The following is a 23523-nucleotide window of genomic DNA, read 5'->3' as shown; positions in this document are numbered from 1 at the left end:
GTGGCTTACAAGTCGCTCACCTCATCAGTGGTGATGTATGCTTTGATCTCAGCACCCAGGAGGTGGAGGCAAGAGCACCCAGGATTCAAGGACTGCTTCAAACTACTTAGGGAGTTAAGGGCCAGCTTGGGCTACAGGAGAGAGAGAGAGAGAGAGAGAGAGAGAGAGAGAGAGAGAGAGAGACTGTGTGTGTTTCTTAATCTTGTTTAACTTTTGGAGCTGTGTCCTCAGGCCAGCACAGAACCATGTTCAAAAGTTATGAAATATAACACTTAGCTTTCTTTTTAATTTCTTGAATTGAAATTGCCCTTACCAATTTCCCCTTGTTTCTCTAAAAACTAAGGTCTAAGTGACATTTTTTTCTTGGACAGACGGTTATTCCATAGGTATATTGCCCACAAAAGTGAATTAGTCTTACGGTCTTCAAGTATCCGATGCAATAACCCCCCATTGTTACAAAGCACAACCTCCAAAGGATCCATTTTTAAAAATCCGTGTATACTGTCCAATAAAGGAGCTGTCAGGATTGGGATGTAGGTCAGTTGTTAGAGTGTTTGAGCTTGCCTAACACACATCAAGCCCTCGGTTTAATTCCTCAGTACCATATAAGCAAACTGTGGTGGCACATGCCTGTAATCCCAGGCCAGGCAGAAATAGGAAAGACAAAGGTTCAAGGCCATCCCCAGCTACAGAACAGTCTTGAGACAAGACTGCATTACAGGACACCCTGCCTCAAAAAGAAAAGAGTTGCCCAAACCACAGTTCTGATTTTTCATTTTGGTTTTGATATGGCTAAGGCATAAAAGAATTGTTTACTGGTCTGTGATGTCGAATTTCTCTTCAGAAGCCATACCGCTAAAGACACCCAAGTTGTCAGGCGGTTGTTGAATAGAGCATTGTGATAGTGAAAGATTAAATATTGTACACACTGTCAAAATCGTCTTGGGCTATCCTTAAGAAAAGTAGCCGCTTGGCTTTCTGATTGAATACTCTATTAAACGCACCACGCACATGCTACTAAACAGTGTGGAGTCCATGGATAGGTAACATCACTGTCTCTTGGGGCAAACTCTTATGTTTAGCCTTTGCCGATGGCTTAACATCCTGGTGACTGTCAGGTAACCCCTTGGAATTTGTCGTTAAGCTTGGTAGGCCTCTAACCATGACCAACCCTAAAGCTAAAGATATTTGATAGCAGCTGAAATCTATGCAGTACATTTCCTCACTGTGCTGCTGCGCGCCTACCTATAGCCCCCACAAATGTACTTGCTGAATGTATTGATTTATGATATCCTTTGTTCTGTGGATATAAAAGTATATATATATATATATATATATATATATATATATATATATATATTCTTTCATTTTAGAGAACACCATCCAAAGTAGCTTCAATACATGTTCCCAGAACATAGCCACTTGGATATGGCTCAGAATAAGCCATTTGTTTCCTTTAAAGCAGGGTCCTTATATAGAGATAGGACTTATTGGTTTATACACACACACACACACACACACACACACATACACACACACACACCTTTAAAAATAGGTTCCCTGTATAAGAGAATACATGTGGCATTCATCTTTCTAAGTCTGGCTTGTTTCGCTTAACATAACGGTTTCCAGTTCCATCCATTTTCCTGCAAATATCATTTCATTTATCTTTATGACTGCGTAAGATCCCATTGTGTCTGTACCATATAGCCTTCATTCATTCTTTTGTTGGTGTACACCTAGGTTGATTCCATTTCCTGGCTGTTGTGAATAGTGCAGCAATAACCACAGATGCTATTGTCCCAAGTCCAATGGTCTTTACCCCCGCCTGTCTTTCAGACTCTCTCTCTCTCTCTCTCTGTCTCTCTCTGTCTCTCTCTCAGTCTCTCTGTCTCTGTCTTTCTCAGTCTCTCTGTCTCTGTCTCTCTCGGTCTCTCTGTCTCTCTCGGTCTCTCTGTCTCTGTGTCTCTCTCAGTCTCTCTCTCTGTCTCTCTCTCAGTCTCTCTATCTCTGTCTTTCTCAGTCTCTCTGTCTCTGTCTCTCTCAATCTCTCTGTCTCTGTCTCTCTCAGTCTCTCTGTCTCTGTGTCTCTCTCAATCTCTCTGTCTCTGTCTCTCTCGGTCTCTCTGTCTCTGTGTCTCTCTCAGTCTCTCTGTCTCTGTCTCTCTCAGTCTCTGTCTCTGTCTCTCTCAGTCTCTCTGTCTCTGTGTCTCTCTCGGTCTCTCTGTCTCTGTCTCTCTCTCTCTGTCTCACACACACACTCCCACCTTCACCACGCCACTGTAGTCAGAGAGCAGAGCATACTGAAGCTGGTGTACCATCCATCCTCCTAATTAATGATCAAAACTCATTGGAGCTGAGGTGCTGCTCTCCCAATAGACAGCTATTTTTAAAATATTTCTCTTTGAAAACAACAGCATGATTAATCCCATTATTCCTACTTAGATTACTTATGGAGAAACAGCCATGCTCTGTAAGCAATTATTAAAAATGCTTTATTATGTGTAATTTGCACATGCTTCAATTTGTGTTGCTTAGGGTAATTTATTTGCCAGGGTGTGATGTCATCTACCAAAATTAACTAGATCTAATTTTCATTCTGACATGCCACATACAAAAATGCAGATTTAAAGCAAAGTTCCTCTTCTCTCCAGAAAGGTTCTCAAGAAAGTGTCAGATGAATAAAACGAGAAAAGAATACTCTGCACACCACGCAAGGCATTATCCTTCACACAGTAACGTCAAATGCGTTCTTTTATTTTGAAACAGCAGAGAGAGAGGCCATTCACCCTCGGAGGGGGTTGCAGACTTTATTGTTGCTAAAGCCAGGTTCCAGGGTAAAAGAGTGATCCTGTGGGGAAAAGAAGGGGTGTGGGAACGTAAGGTGGAGGCTGTTGACCCTTCATAAGCACTTCAAGAGGAAGGAGTTGCAGGAAGTTCCTCGGGGACAGTCACACAGCTTTCCGATCCTGGCCCCTTTCCGCACTGCGCACTGCTCTCCGGCGTCACACTGTCAACAACACAACCGGTGGTTATACGGGTCCCAAAGGAGCGGTCTCTTGAGAAGAACGGCTAGACCGCTACCATCACCTCTAAGTACAGTCAGATCCGAAGCCCGGAGAGCCTGAAGCCACGGGCTTATAATTTCAGAAAGAGGACATTTAAAGGAAGAAAATTAAATGGTTGATTCCCCTCCTACATTGTTCTGCCTTGGGAGCAACTGCATTTTCAGCTTCCTTTTCTTGTAAATTTAAAGAGGGAAGAATTACCTAGACCCTTGCATCTAAGAAATGCACAATACACTCTCCCAAACCCTTGTTTCTACTTTCTCACCTCCTCACCCAAAGGAAAGCAGGTATGTGTGTGTGTGTGTGTGTGTGTGTGTGTGTGTGTGTGAGAGAGAGAGAGAGAGAGAGAGAGAGAGAGAGACAGACAGAGACAGAGAGGGAGGGAGAGAGAGAGATTTTACCTAGAACTGTTCCCACATAGGTGACCCGTTCTGAAAACTTTTTATTATGGAATTTAAGAAACAAAACAACAACGAAATGATAAAGAAAAGCCCCGCCATGCTCTAGGAGAAATTAAGGGACAACTGCGTAGATTTAAGGGCTCATCCAACTACGATGTTTCGGGAAATACTCCCACTCACATCACGGGACTGTTTTCTGGCTCTACAAGCCTGTGTTCCCTTACACTTAGGGACCAGGGAACAAAGGGCGAGAGCAGAAGCAAAGCATCACCTGAGCTGCTCCGCCACCTGCTAGAGTAAAGACCCTGTGTAAGATGGCAGTCCTTTCTCCTGGAAAAGTAAGGGAAGGGTGACCCAGAGACTTACCATGGGGACTTGGCCGTACTTCTTCTCATAGATCGGAATGCGTTTACTCTTGAGCTTCTTCAGGACTTCCTGCAGTGCTTCAATCTGCAACACAGCGCCGGGAGCCCGAAGTTGCCGCCTTGGCTGCGAGCCCAGCGCAGGTGCTCACTTTCAGCTCAGTTATACGGAGCCCAAGACACAAGACACACAACCGTAGGGTGGCGGGACTCGGAGGACGGACAAGTAGGGGGTGGAGTAGGGGATAGATGGTGATGGAGAGGAAGCCCTGCGGGCGAAGTCCCTAGTCCTGACCTCACCCCCAGAGCCTCCAAGGTGCACAGTGCCCAGAACAGTCACAACCAGGGATTCGCTCGACATGCAACCCGTAGCCCGTGGACTCAAATATCTTTGTCTGATAGCGAGTACCAGGACTTTATTTTTTAAACAGGGCGCCAGGGACTCAGCCCTCCTGATGGGACAGGAGCGAAGGAGGGACGCATGCAAAGGAAGGGCCCCGCGGCAGCCCAGGGGGATCCCGAAGCAAGGGGAATACTGACCAGCTCCTTTTCATGGGACGCATCGTCCACGGCAGAGTAGATGTCCAGGGCTCGGGGCTGCAGCTCGGCATCCTCCTGGGCACGGACACCCAGCAAAGGTAGCAGTAGCAGCAGGGCGGCGCCCAGGAGGGGCAGCAGCCGCAGGCGGGAGCTCTCCATGGTGCTGGACCTAGTCGTTGCTGGGGCACCGCGCTCTCCTGCTTCTTATAGCCGGCTGAACCCGGTGCCGGGAAGAGGGAGGGGGCGAGGAAGGACGGGGGTGTGGAGGAGGGCCCGGGTCAGCCGTCTGTAGGCAGCGCTCCGCTGCCGTTTGACGTCAATGCCCGCCGGGCTCCGGGAGCCCGGGAACGAGGCTCTGCGCACAGATGGGATAGAGCGCAGAGAACAAGACCCCGTGCCCCAAATGCTGTCAGCCCCGCGGCCAAGGACGCTCCCTGAGGGGGCAGAGCTGAAACTGAGGGGTAAAAGGCGAGGGATTGGAAGCGGGAGGGCCTGTGAAATGGAAAATGCCTTCGGGGCAATGAACAGGCAGAAGAGTTGCTTCCCTTAGCTTAGAGGTGGTGGATGCGCCACAGTCTTGCTTTTAGGCTCTACCTTGCTTCTCTCATCCCCAAATCCTTTTCCTCCAGCAGGCTCCTTTGCTGAGCACAATCCTAGGCAAGCTAGGCGGGTGAGGGAGACAATCGGCATACTAGACAAAGGGAGACTGTGTCCTCCCGCACCAGGGACTCTGTGGAAACTGATATTAATAACCTGGAAAGGAGAATAACCCAGCTCAAGAGCTGAGCAGGAGCCAAAGAACCCGACACTGGTTCCAGTCCTGGCTCAGCACTTCGGAACTGTGTGCCTTAGAACGGAGTGGACCTCACTGAGGGGGCTGATAGATCGTTCAATGGCTTTGAAAGGCCTGAGTTCGATTCCCAGCACCACCCCCGCAGGTACCTACACATATAAACATGACTAAAACTAAAGTAATATATTCTTAAACTCTCTGAACCTCTAGCTTTGTTTTGTAAAACTGAAATTGAAGGAATGTAGCTCATAGCCACTGGAAGTGTGGAAGGATAGCTCTTCTGTGCCCAGTTCTTTGCCCTTGCCACAATAAACACTAAGCTTCCAGGTCCCTTTGCTTAGAACTGTGAAGCCATCTAAGAATGGTGTGTGCCCTGCCTCAACTTTTAACTCCGAGCAAACTTAGCCATCCACAGAACTCCTCCTTCCCGTTGTCTCTGGTACCCAAGAATCCCAGAAAAAAAAGAGTGTGGAAAAATGCAGCATGCTGATTCTGGAAAGATCTCAAGAGATCAGAAGCCAACGGTCAGCCAGGTCCTCTGGCTTAGAAAGACACACAGTAGTTAGTGGCTTTGTGAAGTTAAAATCCTTGCACCCTGAGTGCAAACAGCAGCTCCTGTGGAAATGACGCTTTTCCACGTGGACCTAGAAGCAATCACATCTGCTGGTTGACCTGGCTTCCTCCATCATACCCTCTTCCTCCCAGCTGCTCCTGAGTGTACCCATTCTTCCCCATCCCTATCACCAAACCACAGTCCTGGTCAACTGCCCCAGCCTGCCTACAGTCTGTTTCTTAATCCCCCTTCTCTTGCCTTCCTCTAATCCACAGTTCACCAGCCATCATAGTGTTGTGTCCCAAAATAATGACTTCTCAGTGGGATGCTACATTCCCCATCCTGTTATAGGAACTATCGCATTATCTGCACCTCATTCCCTGCCACAACTCCTGCTCCGCTCTTGCTGGCCTCCTCCTTGATCCTCGAATTAGCCAATCTTCCTTTTACTTTGATGCCTTTTCATTTACCTTGCCTGGAAATGTCTTCCTACCATTGTTAAATGGCTCACTGTCTCTTGTGACATAAATCTCAATTTGTAAATATCCATGGCTGCTCAGTCTCAGGCATCCTTCAGTTTATTCTTCTACAACCTTATTGATTAACACATGATGTGGATCGCTGAAATAGTTAATACAGAATATGGATCTGTTTTCTTTAATTATTAAGGTTTAATTATCACCCAAATGTGTATTTGGGTGAAATTCAAATTTGGGTGAAATTTCTTCTGATAGGTAGTATGTTTTTATATTTATTTGGGGTAAGTCCAACCTGAAAATGTGTCTAACACCTCCCCCAAGTTCTGCTTTTCACATATGCCTTTTTAATTCTGCCTGAAATTTCAACCGCAGCTCATTTTACCGTTTTAAGCCTTAAACAGATGCAATGGCACTCACTGCAAAAAGTCTCCAGCTACCTTAAACGTAGTCCACATTCCAGAAGAAAAATAACTCCAAGTAACAGCTTAGCCCATCCTCCCGCAAGGATGTGAACACCCCCAGCGCAACGCTATCTCTCAGATTTCATCCCCAAGTGCAAGTACTAGCTTTCCCACTTGTGCCTTTTATGTTAGGAAAGCAACTCAAAGAGCCAAGTCCTGATGATACTCGCCTTCACAAATGCAAAACACTACAGGGAGTTGAATGGTTAGGGAAAGGAATCTTGAGCCATCCTGCGAAGCAAATCATACATACCAAGGTCATTACAAACCACAGTGCCTTTTACTTCTTGAGAAGAATGACCTTCTAGAGCAGTGGTTCTCAGCCTTCCTAATGCTGTGATCCCTTAATAGAGTTCTACATGTTGTGGCAATCCCCAACCATAAAATTATTTCCATGGCTACTTCATAACTCTAATTTGCTACTGTTATGAATTATAGTATAAATATCTGATATGTAACACTGGTGAAAGGGTCATTCATGGGTTGAGAGGGGTCATGACCCATGGGTTGAGAAACACTGTTCTAGAGTATCTTGAAAAAATGCTGTGTAGTAAAGCTTGGGCAATGTTCTTCTGAAAAATATTTTTGTTCATCTGACATAGTGAAGGAGCAAAGAATAAAATGTTCTGTAACCTTTATATCATGTCATCAGGACAGTTTATGTGTCAGACGGCTTTTTAATGATTCCATTAAAGGTGTAAAGCCCACTTTTGATACCCAAAAACTATAAATTATGGTAATAGCTGGGGCTGGTTAAGTGACTCAGCAGGTAAAGGCACTTACCGGGAAAACCTGGTGACCTGAATTCAATCCCTGAAGCCTACACAAAAGTAGAAGAGAAATGACTCAACAATATTGTCTTCTAACCTCTACATACGCATCATGGCACTTGTGCCCACATAGACATCATGCATGTGCAAATACACAAGCATAATACTTTTTAAAATAATTGTATGGTAACTATCAAAGTGAGTTTATAAGATTTGTTAAACACATCTTTAGGCTGGACAGTGGTGGTGGTGGCACACACCTTTAACCTCAGCACTCAGGAAGCAGAGGCAGGTGGATCTCTGTGAGTTCAAGGCTAGCCTAGTCTACAGAGCTAGTTCCAGAACAGCCAGGGCTATGCAGAGAAACCTTGTCTTGAAAAACCAAAGATAGAAAAAAGAAAGCAATCTTTACACTTAAAAAAAGGTAAACTATTCTGCTTAAAATACTTGAAGCAATTAAATTATTAGAATACAATGCAATTTTCTTTTCAAGGTTCCTAATGTGTTTATGGTTTGGGTCCTAGCTTCTTCTCCAGCATCAGCAACCGGCACTCCTTTCCTCCCCTCCTGTATTCAGGCCACACTGACTTCCTCTTTATTCCTATAATAAACCAATTCCTTTCTCAGCCCAAAGTAATCCAAAGAGAGAAAAGATTGTGTCTAAATTGTACTGGAGCAAATGAAGATGTGCATAAAATAAATTAACCTCATTTATTCTTCACATCATACATAAAAATTGCCTTGAAATAGACTGTAGACCTCAATTTAAGAACTAAAACTATAACACTCCTAGAAAAACCACTTCTAGAAGAAAATATTTCCAGAAGGAAATCTTTGTGGACTGAGGTAAGAAAAAGATTTCTTTCATCTTTAATTAAAATATATTTATATCATTTTCCCTCACCCCTCCTCTATACAGTCTCCTTTGGCTCCCTTTTTAAAACAAGAGCCTCTTGATTTCTTTAGGTGTTATAGTTATAGATGCCTAAATATATAAATACAACCTGCTCAATCCAAGAAGTGTTACTTGTAGGTATATGATATGTAGATATATGTAGGCTGACCCTTTAATATTGATAACCAATTTTAGGGGGCTTACCCTTGAGGAGGACTATTTTTGCACTTTTGCATTGGTTGCCTGTAGTTCCTTATCTATTAAATAATTTTAAAGTGATCATTGAAATTAATCATTATTTTTCATCCCAAATATAAAAAAAGTGGGTCACCTCAAAAAAGAAAGGCAATGAGAAGCCTATGTCTACAGAGGTGTATAGAGGGCTGATCTCTCTTACCTTGAGATAGAGTAGGCCTGTAAGTCTGCTCACCGCAGCCTCAAGTACAAAAATCTCATCAGCAGAGAACAAGGCAACAAGCACCAACAAGAGCTACTTAGGATATGTGGCTTTCTGAGAGGAAAATGTCAGATCTGAGGCACTTCTTGTTCATATCTATCTCTTAGAGTTTTGAACCTTTTTCAATAATATTAACAAAAATAAACATTGATTAATCTGTAATGTGACTTGGCAAAGAAAATAGAGTACCTGATATTTTGGTAGAAGAAGAGGAAGAGGAAGAGGAAGAGGAAGAGGAAGAAGAAGAAGAAGAAGAAGAAGAAGAAGAAGAAGAAGAAGAAGAAATTTATAGCCTAACTGGTATTACTAAATGAGAGCCCCACCCACAGTTCCCAGAGATCAAATGATGAAATGAGGTCATGGTGGAACAAAATACCAAAATCATAGCTCCCCTTCCCCACAAGCTCCTGTATTTCTCTCCCTTAAATTTTGAGCACTGTCTCTTCCTTTACAGACCAGGCCTGCACTGGCTTGTTAGGTCATCATACCATTTAAATGTCAGGCCACCATGTTATCCATTAGCCCTCTTTCCACCCATTCTTCCAACCATGCTCTGATCAACAGCAAAACCTTATCTTCTTAACTTCTTAACACTTGTTTTTAAGACTTTGTCTTCCCTTGAATTAGCTTCTCTTCCTCCAAGCATCGCCTTGTTCTCCCTGGAACACCGTGCAAGCTCTAAAGTGGCACCCATTTCTATTTCTCCACTGTCTCCTTTGCCCAGCTCCTGCTTCCCTAACAGATTCATTGTCGTTGACATTCATCCTCTTTTACCAACCATCAGTTCACAGCTTTCCAAAGGATCTGTTATTTTTTATGTTCTGTATAAACATCTGTATCACTACCTGGAAGAAAATGATCTTCAAGTGAGGAAGACAAGCCTATGGAATTGTTTGGTAGCCTGGGACTCCATTTGGCGTGGGCTATGCAAGCACCGCTTTGCTAGTGTTCTAAAAGCAAAAATCCCACTCTGAGCAATGCATCTAGCAACCTGTTAACAGCCTATGATCCCCAGTTGGGTGGAACTGCATTAACTCCCTGCTCTGAACAATGGAATAAGTTTTTCCTGTCCTTCACTTAGATCCAGTGAGCAGGAGGCAGGAGCCTAGGTGACCCGAAGATCTCCACTTGTCAAATGCTAACACTAAGAGCAAATGATTTCACCTAAAATGTTTAGCCTAAGGAAAGTTGCTCCTGGTGAATATAAGGAAGGGCCATCAGCCAATTTTGCACTGAATTTGATAAACAGATTATGTCATACTGCTAAAAAAATAGAACTTTTAAAAAGAAAATTCAAATCTCAGTGACTTGGGGAAAATGCACATGCATTTTCACTTGTATAACTGACATGTGTCCCAGTAGCTGGTAAGTTGTTCCTTCATCATGGTCATGCAAGCAATGTACCATCTCTAAAAATTGCTGGGTTTGGTTTGGGAGTCTCAGGAAAATGCTGGAGAGTCTTGGATGAACTAAAATGGCTCAGAAGTAATTCTTCACTTCAAAAAATTATCTACATACTTACTTATGTATGTATGTATCTATCTATTTATCATGTGTGTGTGTCCCACAGTGAGCGTTTGGGGATCAAAGGACAACTGGTAAGAGTAGGCTCTCACCGTCTACCGTGTGGGCCTCAAATTTGGTGGTAAAGGGATGGCATCTTCACTTCCTGGGCCGTCTCACTGACCCTGGTTCTTCAATTCTGCCTCCTATTCATCAGCCCAAAGTAGACAGGTGGCCTCACTCAAGTAAAGGGGCCTTAAAACATGTACCCAGAATGCAAATACTGTGACACAAATATAGCCACCATGTGTCTCTGCCTTATTGCGCACCCCTGCCTGCGTCTCACACGTACCTGCTACACTTTGAACACTTAAAAATAAACATTTGTCAAGACACATCATTCCTGAATTCTTCTTCATCTACTCCTGCATCATGCTACGGACTCTGCCTGGCCTATAACAGAGATGCCTGAATATACATTTATTAACGTATCTCACGTATCACCTCCTGCCATTGTAAGCCTAACTCACTCGCTAGACAAGGAGAGCCTTGGAGGCAGAGACGGCATCTAACTGCATCTAACTGCCTCTGTTTTCCCAGTATTCACAATCGTGCCCAAAGCACAGGTGCGTCAGCCAAGTTAGCCGCTAGGAGCTGGAATGTGGCCTGCAGACAGGATGAGATGAGATGAAATAAGCCATCACCAGCAAGAGTCCCAGGCAGCTCGGAAGCACCACCACGTTTCTATTTAGAAACGGCCTTATTAACCTTAGAGCAGGAAAAACGTGTGGGAGGAGGGCTAACATTGCTTAGCAGCCAGCCCATTTCCGCAGCAAAGCTTTGGGAGCACAGATGATGATGGCTTCGCTTAGTGGTTCCTCTGATAACTAAATGCATTTCAGTTTTAAGACTGAAATATTTTCCCAAGAGCACAAATTGCTGTCACCCAAGAAGTAAGAGCTCCAGCCCCATTCCAAGCTTCTATTCCATCGCTTTTCCTTCACACTCCTTTGTTTGTGGGGCAGGGGGCTTCACAGATGCCAGGCCATCCCCGGCTCCTCTCACACCCTCCGTGGCACAATATGGGAAGAAAGCCAGCACAAGATCATCCTTGACATCAAACCCCAGACTGTTCTGATGGCCCCCACAGAAGTCATTCCTGTGCTACACAGAGGTCAGGCTCCCGAGGCATCTGAGGCCAGCGTTAAAGGCACAGTTCTGGAGTCTTCCTGTGCTTCCTTCGGAACTCATCCAAATAAAGTCTATTTCTTCTGACATAAACTATAACCTCAAGAAAAGCCAGATACCATCTGGCATGACACAAAGATCACACAGCGCCTGCAGGCAAAAGTATATTTTATAGAAAAAGGGATTACCAACTAGTCCCTCCTTCATATTTTAGGGGATTTGGCCTTGACATATGTCTGCTGTACACCAGTGTAGTGTGGTCGGGTTTTAGCAGTGGATTCATCCTGTTAGACTGACTTACGTGATTAAGAAGGGTCCTGACTTCCACTCCGCATGCGGATGTGTTGGCTTTCCTATCTCTGTATTTCTTCTCATTGAGCTAGCCTCTTCAGAGCCAGGATGACAAGACCTCTGGGGTGAATACACTAGGGCCCATTCATTTGGCTCCTCCCACATTTTCCGGAAGCTCTTGGGGGCTGTGCTTATTCCTCAGCGAGGTGGGATTAGAGCAGACTCTGAGAAGATGGAAGCCTGGATAACTGCAGGCTTGCCTGAGGTCCTTAACGTTTCTTTTCTGCTACTAATTCATTGCTGTGAGACAGTTGGAAAACCCTATTTAACTTTATGAATGGGATTATTCTTTCTATATAGAAGAAGCTTAAAGGGTTTAGGGAAAGCAATTTGGCCAGTCAGAAGGTGTACCAGGGGATGTGTCTTGAAGATGCCGCTGACATGAGAATCACTGCTTTTGTTCCACCTTAGGGGCATGACAGTAAAGATTATAGGGATGGTGAAATCTCAGCTTCTCCATTGCCTCGGGCCCTCTTAATTTTTGACCCTTCTCTAGGAAAGCTAGCTCTTCAGGCATACTCTCTTAGGCTCTGGGACCTCTACATCTGTCCATAGGAAACGTGAGCTGGCCCTTCTCTTTGTACATCATGGTCGTCTGTGATGACCACGCCTCTGACCCAATGCAGGAGTATATGGCCCATCACACTTGGTGCCTGGTGGCTTCCCTGGAGGAGATTGCATTTTGGTGGCCCCATTGAACTCCTCTGGACCAGCTTTGGCTGGCAAAATGCAAGCAGTCATATTGTAATGTCCACTGTATCAGTAAATTGTCATGCGCTGTTTGAGCTTACTGAGAAGCTGGGCTGTCCCGCCCTCTCCCTCATTCCCACTTCACAGCCAATCATGTTTGTCTCAAGGTATCCTCTAAGACCTCTTGTCTAGGGATGGGCTGCTCCACCCCAGCTATGCTACAGAGAAGGAATAGCAAAACAGCCAGAGAGTAGCAAGGCTGTGTCCTTAAAAACAACCAGAAACCAAACCATTTCCAACAGAGGCTGCTATTGCTTGTCCCATGATGTAAAAGAGTCTGCAGGGGGAACCAGAAGCTGAAGAAGTTCGGCCATGGGAAGCCTGTCCATGGAGAGAAAACTCAGTTGGAAACTCCAGCTGACTGCCTCAACTTCCCCAATTGATTTCTGCTGTATGTTTGGAATCTCCTGTTTTGATGGTGTTGCCTTTGTTTGCTCTCTCAATTAGGCTACTCCGATCACGTCTACTACCTGGTATGAGCACAATGTTTTTCTCTCTCTCTCTCTGTTGTTTTCTATCTCTTATTTACTATTTATTCCTTGTATTTTTGTTTGTTATTTACTTCTTCAAAACCCAAAGCACAGCTGTGGATGGCCATCATTCACTAGATGGTTCAGGATGCATGGGCAGTGCCCTTCCATGGGAATGCTTCCAAAGCCAAAGAATACATTGCACTGGCCTTTCCCTCTTCCTTCCAGGATTGTCTGCAATGTTTCAGGTATGGGCAGCTTGTCAGTCTAGTTCTGGAGTATGATAGAGGGGAAATACTAAAGTTACAACAAACTGCCAATGGACTTGTAGCATAAATAAAGAATAAACTTTTGGGGATATGAGCCTCTGAGGTTTGGGGGTCATTTATTGCTGCAGAATAATTTAAGTTGACCAACATAGGGAGACAATGTATTCGTTAACCCATCTCATAGATAATGTTAATTGTCTGTTGTTATATAAGAAGTTACTTTACATACTTAGTGACTTAAACAACATACACTTAATGTCTTATATTTCTATGGATCTGAAGTCCTGTCATGGCTAGTTGAATCTTCTTCTCTAGACTCTGGCATGAGGCCACTGTCATGGCACTGGCCTAGAGACACAGACTGTGGTCACAAAGTGTTGACTGGGTCTGAAGTTACATCGTGGCTCTGCTGGGGTAAGAGCCACTTTTTGTTATCAGTCACTGGTGACTTGAGTCCCAGTCCCCTGGAGACTCCTGACCCGGGGCCATTCTCAAGTTCACTCAAGGTAGCTTTCTCCACTGGAGCAAATGCATAGGAAAAAAAATGGAACAAATACTAACAAGGCAGGAGTCAGACTTCTAAACTAATCACAGAAGTTGCTTCTCATCACTTTCCCCATGTGATATCCATTGGGCCGACCCTACACTTGAGCCAGGACACACAAGAGTGTAAATATTAGGACCCAAGTGTCCTGGGGACCCAAACAGGAAACCACCTACCACAATGGCTGTCTCAAGAAACCTACAATAAGTCAGGCTGTGGTGACTCATGCCTTCAATCCCAGCATTTAGGAGGCAGAGGCAGATAAATTTCCTTGAGTTCAAGGTCCACCTAGTCTACAGAGCTAGTTCTAGGACAGCTAAGGCTGTTGTTACACAGTGAAACCCTGTCTCGAAAAATCAAAAACCAACCAAGCAACCCAACAAACTACACTAAGTCAATGAGAATCATGTAGGAAACTAAACCTCAAAGGCAAGAGGGTGAAGCATGGGGATTTTGTAAGTGAAGCTTTGAGGTCCAATAAGGTTAAATACTCTGCCTGAGGTGCACAGTTAGAAACAAACCCCAGAACACTGCTATTGCCACTAGACAGGTAAGTGAAAAATTAAACAGCAATAGGAGATGAATTGCATTCATCTGCAAGAGAAGGGAGGGCATCGATCACTAATTGAATTAAATAAATCATCCAGACAGTGAGTGAATTAGAAGTACAGAGGAGGCAAGCGCTTCAAGCTGGCACAATCAAAAAAGGTAAGTCATTTTTTAAAAAAGTAAGTGGCGTTACAGGCTTTGATGGGTGGAATTTTTTTGAGCAGAGAAGAGAGATGTCATTGGCAAAAAAGACAAGATGAGGTTTCCTTCTTCAAGTGCCACCCCCGCTGTCAAAAAGCAACGCTGAGGCCACACTCATATCCAGTCTAGATCTGCCAGATGACGTTATCCGAAACTGTGGTTCCCTAGTCTACTACAGTGCGTTCAATGTGAGGCATTTATACCCCCCTATAGTCACCCTCAGAAACTGGCTCCTAGCTTCAAGTAGAAACATGCAAATGAGCTGAAAATTCTGGGGGGCAGAATACAGTGTGCTCATGCTCCACCCCCCACATCTGAGGGGGGGCACTGGAATCCCTGTGGGGGAGAGGAATCCCGCTTGCACAGTTTGGGAAGCTGCCCGCTAGTGACTCTCAGCTGACCGCTGTAACACCCTGGTTGAGCTCCACTGCTGCAGGAGATGCTCTGGTCATCTCGTGAGGGTAGCGAGTCAAGAGCCAGGAAGTGCATGTTGTCCTTCAAAGGTCTCCAAGGTCAAGTTTCTCTGGGATTCCAACATACTTCCCTTGCAAAATACAAATAGCTCCATGGCCGAGCCAGTGTAAATGGGCAAAGTCCAGTCGCCCCTAGCTCGCCAAAAACTTCCATTGTCCCCACATCTAAGCAAGTGGTCAGGAACATGCCCTGGTGGTTTTTCCAAAAGTGCCTGTCATGGAGTGAAGCCACACCCTAAAACATAATAAGCTGGCAAATTCTGTAGAATGGCTTACTCTTACTTACCTTGAGCTACTAAGTCTGCAGATGACAAAATAGATCATTTCAGCAGTGGGGTCCAGGTCTGGAGAAAACACCAAAATGGTTGGGTCTAGCTCACCTGAAGATCAAGTTGTTGATGTTGCTTTCTGATTGTGTTGAGGGGGCATTGCTGCGTGTCTAGATATATACGTATGTGTATGTGTGTGTTTACAAGTTCTTCTATGTGTGTGCACGCACAAGTTCTTCTTTGTGTGTATGTGTGTGCACAAGTTCTTCTATGTGTATGCACAAATTCTCCTGTGTGTGTGTGCATAAGTTCTTCTGTGTGTGTGTGTGTGTGTGTGTGTGTGTGTGTGCGTGCATGCATGCGTGAGCACACAAGTTTTTCTTCTGCATGTGGGGGTCAGAGGTCAACCTTGACCATCAATCCTCAGGAATCCCTCCCTAGAATCTGAGGCTCTACAACTGGCTAAGTTAGTTGGCCAGTGAGTGCCAGAATCCTCCTGTCTTCACCGCCCCAGCACTGGGATTACAAGCACTCCACCATGGTCTGTTTTTCACGTGGATGCTAGGATGAACTCATGTCTTCGTGCCTGTACAGACAGCATTTCACCCCAAACTGAGTGTTTTTAAAATCCACATCAGCTTTATGTTTTATCTTATTATCTGTAAAGCCATGAAAGAGCAGGGGGGCCAAAAGACAAAGAAAAAATAAACCTTGACATTGAAGAAGTAAACAGTACTGTAAAAACTACTCCCTGGTGGCCCTAGGAATTCTAAGCTGTTTCCCTTCGGGGTTTGTCAGGCTGTATTTCTAGGGGTGAATGTCAGCTTTCTGAGCAGTAAGCAGGTCCGGCCACTTTAACCTCAAGATCTTAAAATTGACACTACAATCTGCCTGGTTGCTCATCAGAGATCAACTCCCTGGCTAGGTAGGAGAACCCCTTCAAGGCTTTCAGCTGGTGGACGAGCCAAGATCTCAGCCCGTGTGGCACATACCCCGCCAAGCCTGACTGAGGAGAGACGCCCAAGGGCACAGAGCTGTGACATTCACAGCGCTTTACGCCTACATGTAAATATCATTTTCTGCTGTCTGCACTCTTGGCCCTGGTGACCCTGGTTGAAGGCATCGCTTGGAGACACGGCCTTTTCCCAGTGCCCCATCATGGGAGACAGACAACAATTCTAGCTTTGCCCACGGCAGCCATTAGATACCCGCAGAAGCTAATTTCTCCCGGTTCACACTGGTGAAACTTCTTCTCTAGGAATGAAAAAGAAAAGACTTCAGATGAAGCTGTCGAGTTTGCTTTATTTCATATCACGCATTTCATTTTTGAAGGAAGGGTGTGCAGAAAAAAACAAATAAATAACCTTCTAAACACCATTGCGTGTTTCCTAAGAATCCTGACACTCAAAGTATTTCCAAGGAAATCTGTTCCTTCCCCCTCTCCTCTCTCCCCATCTAGAGCTCTATAAGCATGCTTCTCAGGTCTACAGGCCCCGGCAGCAAAGGTAGACAGCCCGTTTTTCTGACACTGAGGTCTGAAGCTACGGGTGCTATTTAGGGGAAACCCTAAAGTGGAGGATCCTAATTTGGCTGCAGAGTAAAACTGCCTGCTATGCTTTCCAGTGATACAGGCTCCATCCTTACAAATCCTGACCTACTTGGCAGCGGGGTAGTACCCAGGGAAGGGTGGTTTAAAAACTCCCTGGGTGGAAGCTGGAAGGTTTTTGTTGCTGTTGTTTCTGGTTGTTGTTTTCTTTCTTTCTTTCTTTCTTTCTTTCTTTCTTTCTTTCTTTCTTTCTCGATGAGCATAACCCTGCTGGGGCCTACACAGGGAACATTGGTTGGGCATTTGGGTCAGTTAGCTTTCCTTTAGCCTTCGGGTTACAACTCATATGCCTCCAGGCACCAGCAGGGACAACAAAGATGTGGAGGACCAGATCCAACAGAAAGAGCTAGAACTCAGGTTGTTCAAAAGATGACAGAAACTTGGATTTTGATGTAAAATATCCCAGTTTTGGAATGTTGACATCAGACTCTTTGCAGGTATAAAGGACAGCCTTGGCTCTCCATATTCTCTGCCCCGGGTCCTGGGATGACCTGGACTCTCCTGCCCCAGGAGACCTGGCAAGAATAAGGAAGGAACGAACACACTTGCAGAACTGACCTCTGCGTCTGGCAAACCCCACTACCCCAATAGCCCCAAGTGACCTGGGCAGTCATTGGGGCCATTTCTTGTTTGCATGACTCTTTAACTGACCTTCCATGAGACTTGGTTTGCAGAAAGAATAGAGTCATATCCCATGGCTGAGATAGACATATCTCATTCTATATCTTTATTCTTCCATAATTGATTCAGTTACTAAATTTAAGTGCTGCTATTCCCCCTTAGGCTGTAAACTTATTGAGGGGGAGGATCTGGCCAGACTAGGCTGGTACCAGAGTGTACAGGGAATGAAACGAGCAGCTCAGTCTTTGGGGGTGCAGACTCAGACTCCCTCTTCTCATACTAGGGCTGTGTTACCTGTGGCCAGACAGAACGGGTCGTCCCTGTCCCATAAATCTCTGGCCCATTCAGCAGTAGCTCAAGGCTCCTCTCTATCTGTGTTCCTAGCTGCTCTCCACCCTCAGGAAAGCCCATGAATATGGCCTGGGAGGAAGAAAGGTCTCTCTCCCCCCACCTCCTTCCTCAGCCTACCTCTCTGTCTGTCCACACATAGAGTTCCAGATGGGGTGCCCCACATTTGCCCAAGATCACTTTCTGAGGGTACAATTTTGAATGCGTCCTGTTACCTCATACCCACATTGTTTCCCTGCCACCAGGATTCTGGGGGAACCAGAGCTATGGGCAGGGCCGGTGAGTGCCTGTGCATGACTTGGTGACATCACAGGCACTGAACTTTCAATACGACACAGGTAGAGCTTCATCCTAAGGTCCAGGAACTCTGGTTTGATGGCCTGGGATGATAGCCAGGACCTCTTTCACTGAGCATCATGAAATGGAGCTGAACGGTCTTGCTAACACCCACTGATTGCATCTCAAGGACCATTTCCCCGAACTCAGTCCAGGCGTTGCTGTCAGAGAGCTTATTCCTTTAGAGAGGCGTCCACTTGGGAAATTGTAGCCCTGAAATACACGGCACTAAAGAAACTGGGAAAAGCTTTTATGATTGGATAGTGAAGAGATGGAGAGCGTAATAACTCATCCCTAGATGAGCTCAGACTCAGAGCTTCTGATCCAGCATAGCATGTATGCAGCCCTGGAAGCAATACATACATACACACACTCACACACACACACACACACACACACATACAAACAAGCACATATACACACAAACACACACAAGCACATACACACACACGTGCATATGCAGAATACGGCTGGTTATACTGATAGCAGTGAGTTACCACCAATGCAATCCTTACTTTTTTACCTGTTTATTTTGTGAGACAGTTTCACTATGTGTGCCAGGCTGGTCTTGAACTCCTGGCACACCCAGATTGACCTTATGTTTACTGTCATCCTGCCTTTGCCTCCTAGGTGCACCATTAGTCCTAGACTCGGGCCTGTCTCAGCTAAAGGACTTGGTCACACATTTTTCAGATGAAGAAACAAAGGTTCAGAAAGGTTACACGGTCACACAGCTCGTGGGTGGTAAGATCTGATTCTTTTGCCACAAGGTTCTGTCAGTTCTTCCTATGACAGGTTACTGAGTGAGCCAGGGGGGAAGACAACTCAAAATGTGCCCACTCTCCATCACCCCAACAGCCCCACCACATCCTGCCCACTCTCCATCACCCCAACAACCCCACTGCATTCTGGTCACTCTCCATCACCCCGTCAGCCCCACCACATCCTGGTCACTCTCCATCACCCCGACAGCCCCATTGCATCCTGGTCACTCTCCATCACCCCAACAGCCCCACCGCATCCTGGTCACTCTCCATCACCCCGACAGCCCCATTGCATCCTGGTCACTCTCCATCACCCTGTCAGCCCCACCACATCCTGGTCACTCTCCATCACCCCGACAGCCCCACCACATCCTGCCCACTCTCCATCACCCCGACAGCCCCATTGCATCCTGGTCACTCTCCATCACCCCGACAGCCCCACCACATCCTGGTCACTCTCCATCACCCCGACAGCCCCATTGCATCCTGGTCACTCTCCATCACCCCGACAGCCCCACCGCATCCTGGTCACTCTCCATCACCCCAACAGCCCCACCACATCCTGGTCACTCTCCATCACCCCGACAGCCCCACCACATCCTGGTCACTCTCCATCACCCCGACAGCCCCACCACATCCTGGTCACTCTCCATCACCCCGACAGCCCCACCACATCCTGGTCACTCTCCATCACCCCGACAGCCCCACCACATCCTGGTCACTCTCCATCACCCCGACAACCCCACCACATCCTGGTCACTCTCCATCACCCCGACAGCCCCACTGCATCCTGGTCACTCTCCATCACCCCGACAGCCCCATTGCATCCTGGTCACTCTCCATCACCCCGACAGCCCCACTGCATCCTGGTCACTCTCCATCACCCCGACAGCCCCACTGCATCCTGGTAGCCTTATCACAGCAGCCACTGTGCTCCAAATCATGACCCATGAGAGCAGCATGGACTAACAGCAGGAAGATGACAGCCCCAGACCCCCAAACCACTCCCTGTACCTCCTCACATGGCATCGAATGCTCCCAGCCAGTGCCTCCCACCCAAGACAGCTGATGACGTGGCTTTGACCCATTCACGGTACTCAGCGTTAGTCATCCCATGTTTACCAAGTCCCAAAGAACTGCACTTTAAAAACAAGGGGAAAAAAAGCTCAGTTTCAAAGCTCTATAAACAGAGGGAGTCTAATCAATACGTTTAATATAATCTAACATCGGCTTCTTTCCTGATAAAATGATAACAGCAAATGGTCTGTCATTCACCAACTATCTAACAGGCGTCAGACACTGTCCATAGTTACTTAGAAACCTGTGTCAGGGCCGTAATGCATTGTCCGAGTTTCAGTTTCTCTTGCTGTGATCAATACCATGACCAAAAGCAGCTTGGAGAAAAGGGTTTATTCGGCTTGCACCTCTGGATCACAGTCAGGCAGGGTCTCAAGCCAGAGCAAGAGGCAGGAACCACAGAGGAGTGAGTGCTGCTTATGGCTTGTTCCCATGGCTTGATCTGTTTGCTCTCCTCTGGCACCCTGGCGGCCCTCCCACATCAGCCATCATTCAAGAAAATGCTCCCCAGACTTGCCTACTCTTCCCAGATGTCTCTAGCTTGTGTCGAGCTGATAAAAGGCAACTAAACGGGGGGCTGGAGAGATGGCTCAGTGGTTAAGAGCATTGCCTGCTCTTCCAAAGGTCCTGAGTTCAATTCCCAGCAACCACATGGTGGCTCACAACCATCTGTAATGAGGTCTGGTGTCCTCTTCTGGCCTGCAGGCATAGACACAGAACATTGTACACATAATAAATAAATATTAAAAAATTTTAAAAAAAAGGCAACTAAACGGCACACATAGATAAACATTTTAATAGCTACTATTTTGGCAGTTCTTTCTAGCATCGTTTTCGCGCATGGGCTTTTTGTATGCACATGGGCAATGCACGTGGGTGTCCGCGTGCGTATCCCTCTCCTGCTGAATCCCTTCCCCACTCCTATTTCCGTGTTCTTGCACATGTGTCAGCCAGGGATCTTAGTGTTGTTCACATGGGTAAGGGGAGGGAGGCTATTTACTAGAGTCTGGGCAACCTAACCGTTGCTACACCACTGAAGAAAGGACCACTCCAATCCTTCAACTAGTCACCACTAAATGTCGATAGTCACCAGAGGAGGGGTGGGACCTCACGAGACCTTTCTCCTTTCCGTGATGAAACATTGATAGGTCCATTGTATGTATGTGTGTTTGTATATGCGTGTATCGATGTGTCTGTATGTATGTGTGTATGTATGTATGTATGTATGCATGTATGTATGTATGCATGTGTGTATGTATGTATTTTGAGACAGGCTCACTATATAACCATGACTAGCCTAAAACTCTATATATAGATGAGGCTGGCCTCGAGTTCACAGAGATTCATCTGATTTTACCACCTGAGTGCTGGGATGAAAGACTTGTACCTGGATAAAGGGGAAGCTGGAGAGACAGGGCCTCTCACTGAAGCTGGAACCATAATTTAGGCTCCTACCATGCCCAACTTTCTAATGTAAGTCTAAGGAATCTAACTTCGATCTCCTCACATCTGTGTAGCAAACACTTTGTCAATAGAGCCATCTCCACAACCTATTAGCAACAGTATCTTAGTAGTTATGAATGCAATCATAAAATATGTTATTTACCCATTTTAATTGAATTTCTCATCTTTTCGTCCAAATGAAAATTCAGATTGCTGAATGTCAGAGGGTTTACAGGTAACAATCTGTTTTCTGAAGCCAAGTTTGTGATCTCTATACTGCAACAGATTTTATTCAAACATTTGTATGATAGAGTCCATTTTTGTGACATCTTTACCGCTGAACCTAATTCTATTTGTGTGTGTGTGTGTGTGTGTGTGTGTGTGTGTGTGTGTATGTGTGTTCAGAGGACAACTTCATGGAGTCAATCTTCTTCCTCCTTTATGTGGGTTCTAGGCATTGAACTCGGGTCTCGAGACCTGTGTGGCAAGCACTCTTACCTGCTGCCAGTTCACCAGCTGCGTTGGATTCTCAATGACCCCAGAGCTGAACTCAAGAGAGTAAAGCCGAGCACACAGCAATTATTTAAATGTCAAAAAGTAAAATGAATTCAGCAAATTTTGGCAAGAATCAGACCTTTGACAGCCAGAATTACAGATGATTCATGAAAGCCTTTTTATACAATGCTGGGATCAAAATAAGTGTTAATGTCATGATGGAAATTCTATTAAGACTCAGGGAAGGCCAAAATGCTTACAGTGCTCAGGAGCATCCAACGACGACTGTGCTACCCTCTACAAGCCAGCAGGAGCAGTCTACAGTGCCTGTTGTACATTTCGTGAGGCTAATAGGCAGTCATTTCAACCCACTTGGGAGACACCCAAACAGTTCAGTCAGGCAGGCTTTCTCTCCCTTTCTCTCCCTCTGTCTCTCTCTCCCTTCATCTATATCTGTCTCTCTCCCTGTCTATGTGTGTGAACAAGCACACATGCGCGTGCGCGCACGCACACAAACACACACACACACACACACACACACACACACACACATACACACACCATGTGATACAGTGACTTGCAGAGAGTTAGAGACTGGAAAACAGACCACTCTAGTAAAATAACTACTACTCAGCGCCATGAGAAGCAGAATCTGAAGCAAACCAGGTCTGAAGCCCATGGAACTTCTACTACCTGCCTTTCCATTCTGAAAGAAAAAAACAGAAAAAGAAATGATGCAATTGTGTTTTTACAGGAAACATTTAATTTAAGTCATTTATCAAAACATGAGAACTATTTAGATAAACATACTGGGTCTGTACATGCACGAGCCTGTAATCCCAGTTATTTGAAGGCTGAAGCAGGACGATTGCAAGTTCCTGTCTGCCCTAGGTACCTTAGTGAGATCCTATGGCAAAATGAAAAGTGGAAAAGGGGCCAGGGATGTAGGCCAGCAGCTGAGTGCCTGCCTAGCATGTGCAAGACCCTAGATTCGGTTCTCAGTATGTTGTATGAAAAAACTTTTTCTGGGGAGAGGCTACATGCACTCATGTCAGATAGGGCACCCACTAAAGTACAGATAACACCAAAGACCAGCTTGGCAAATGAGTTTTATTGGGGTTATACACAGGAATGTGGGCGAGGGGTTACTTACAGAAGCAGAGTTACTTACAGATTCAAAGGCAGCTACATCACCAAAGCCCTCTGTAGCATGGGCGGCAGCTCACGAAAGCTTTGTCCTGTTTCTATACAAAGTTCATGAAATTACCACCTCGCTGGAACCTAACCCTGTGTCTCCAGGCCATAGCCACTCCTATATTGCTCCAGAATAAACCATCTCTTTCATTCATAACGCCGAGAGCTATGTCTCTCACCTGTGGCTTGGAATTCATATTTTACAGTAGTTCCTATTGGTTCGCCACCACCTTGTTTCTTTCTCCTTTTTTCCTTAAATGAGTTATTTGAAACTAAAATACGCTGCAATTGAA

The 23523-nt window shown here is 45.6% G+C and overlaps 1 protein-coding gene across 2 annotated transcripts; it reads right to left on the bottom strand.

Annotated features, from left to right (window-relative positions):
- Window positions 1-2788: 2788 nt before the first annotated feature.
- On the bottom strand, window positions 2789-4658 carry Cartpt (CART prepropeptide). 2 transcript variants are annotated; one of them, XM_041663695.1, is made up of 3 exons: window positions 4372-4658; window positions 3836-3958; window positions 2789-3010 (listed from the first exon to the last, which is right to left on the bottom strand). In XM_041663695.1, the coding sequence occupies exons 1-3, from the start codon at window positions 4528-4530 to the stop codon at window positions 2903-2905; spliced, it is 390 nt and encodes a 129-aa protein (XP_041519629.1). In that variant the 5' UTR covers window positions 4531-4658; the 3' UTR covers window positions 2789-2902. The 2 variants fall into 2 exon arrangements, with proteins under 2 accessions (XP_041519629.1, XP_041519630.1); XM_041663696.1 differs by having other exon boundaries at window positions 3836-3919; window positions 4372-4654.
- Between the last annotated feature and the right edge of the window lie 18865 nt (window positions 4659-23523).

The sequence above is a fragment of the Microtus oregoni genome, unplaced genomic scaffold (assembly GCF_018167655.1).
Source record: "Microtus oregoni isolate MIOR12 unplaced genomic scaffold, Mior012 000014F_ref0000157, whole genome shotgun sequence".
NCBI lineage: Eukaryota > Metazoa > Chordata > Mammalia > Rodentia > Cricetidae > Microtus > Microtus oregoni.
This window is presented reverse-complemented; position numbering and strand designations above follow the sequence as displayed.

Coding starts and splice junctions, on each gene's coding strand:
- Cartpt (XM_041663695.1), bottom strand. CDS start 4,530: ATGGAGAGCTCCCGCCTGCGGCTGCTGCCCCTCCTGGGCGCCGCCCTG. Junction 3,959..4,371: donor CGTCCCATGAAAAGGAGCTG/GTCAGTATTCCC, acceptor CTGGGCTCGCAG/CCAAGGCGGCAACTTCGGGC. Junction 3,011..3,835: donor AGTACGGCCAAGTCCCCATG/GTAAGTCTCTGG, acceptor TGTTGTTGACAG/TGTGACGCCGGAGAGCAGTG.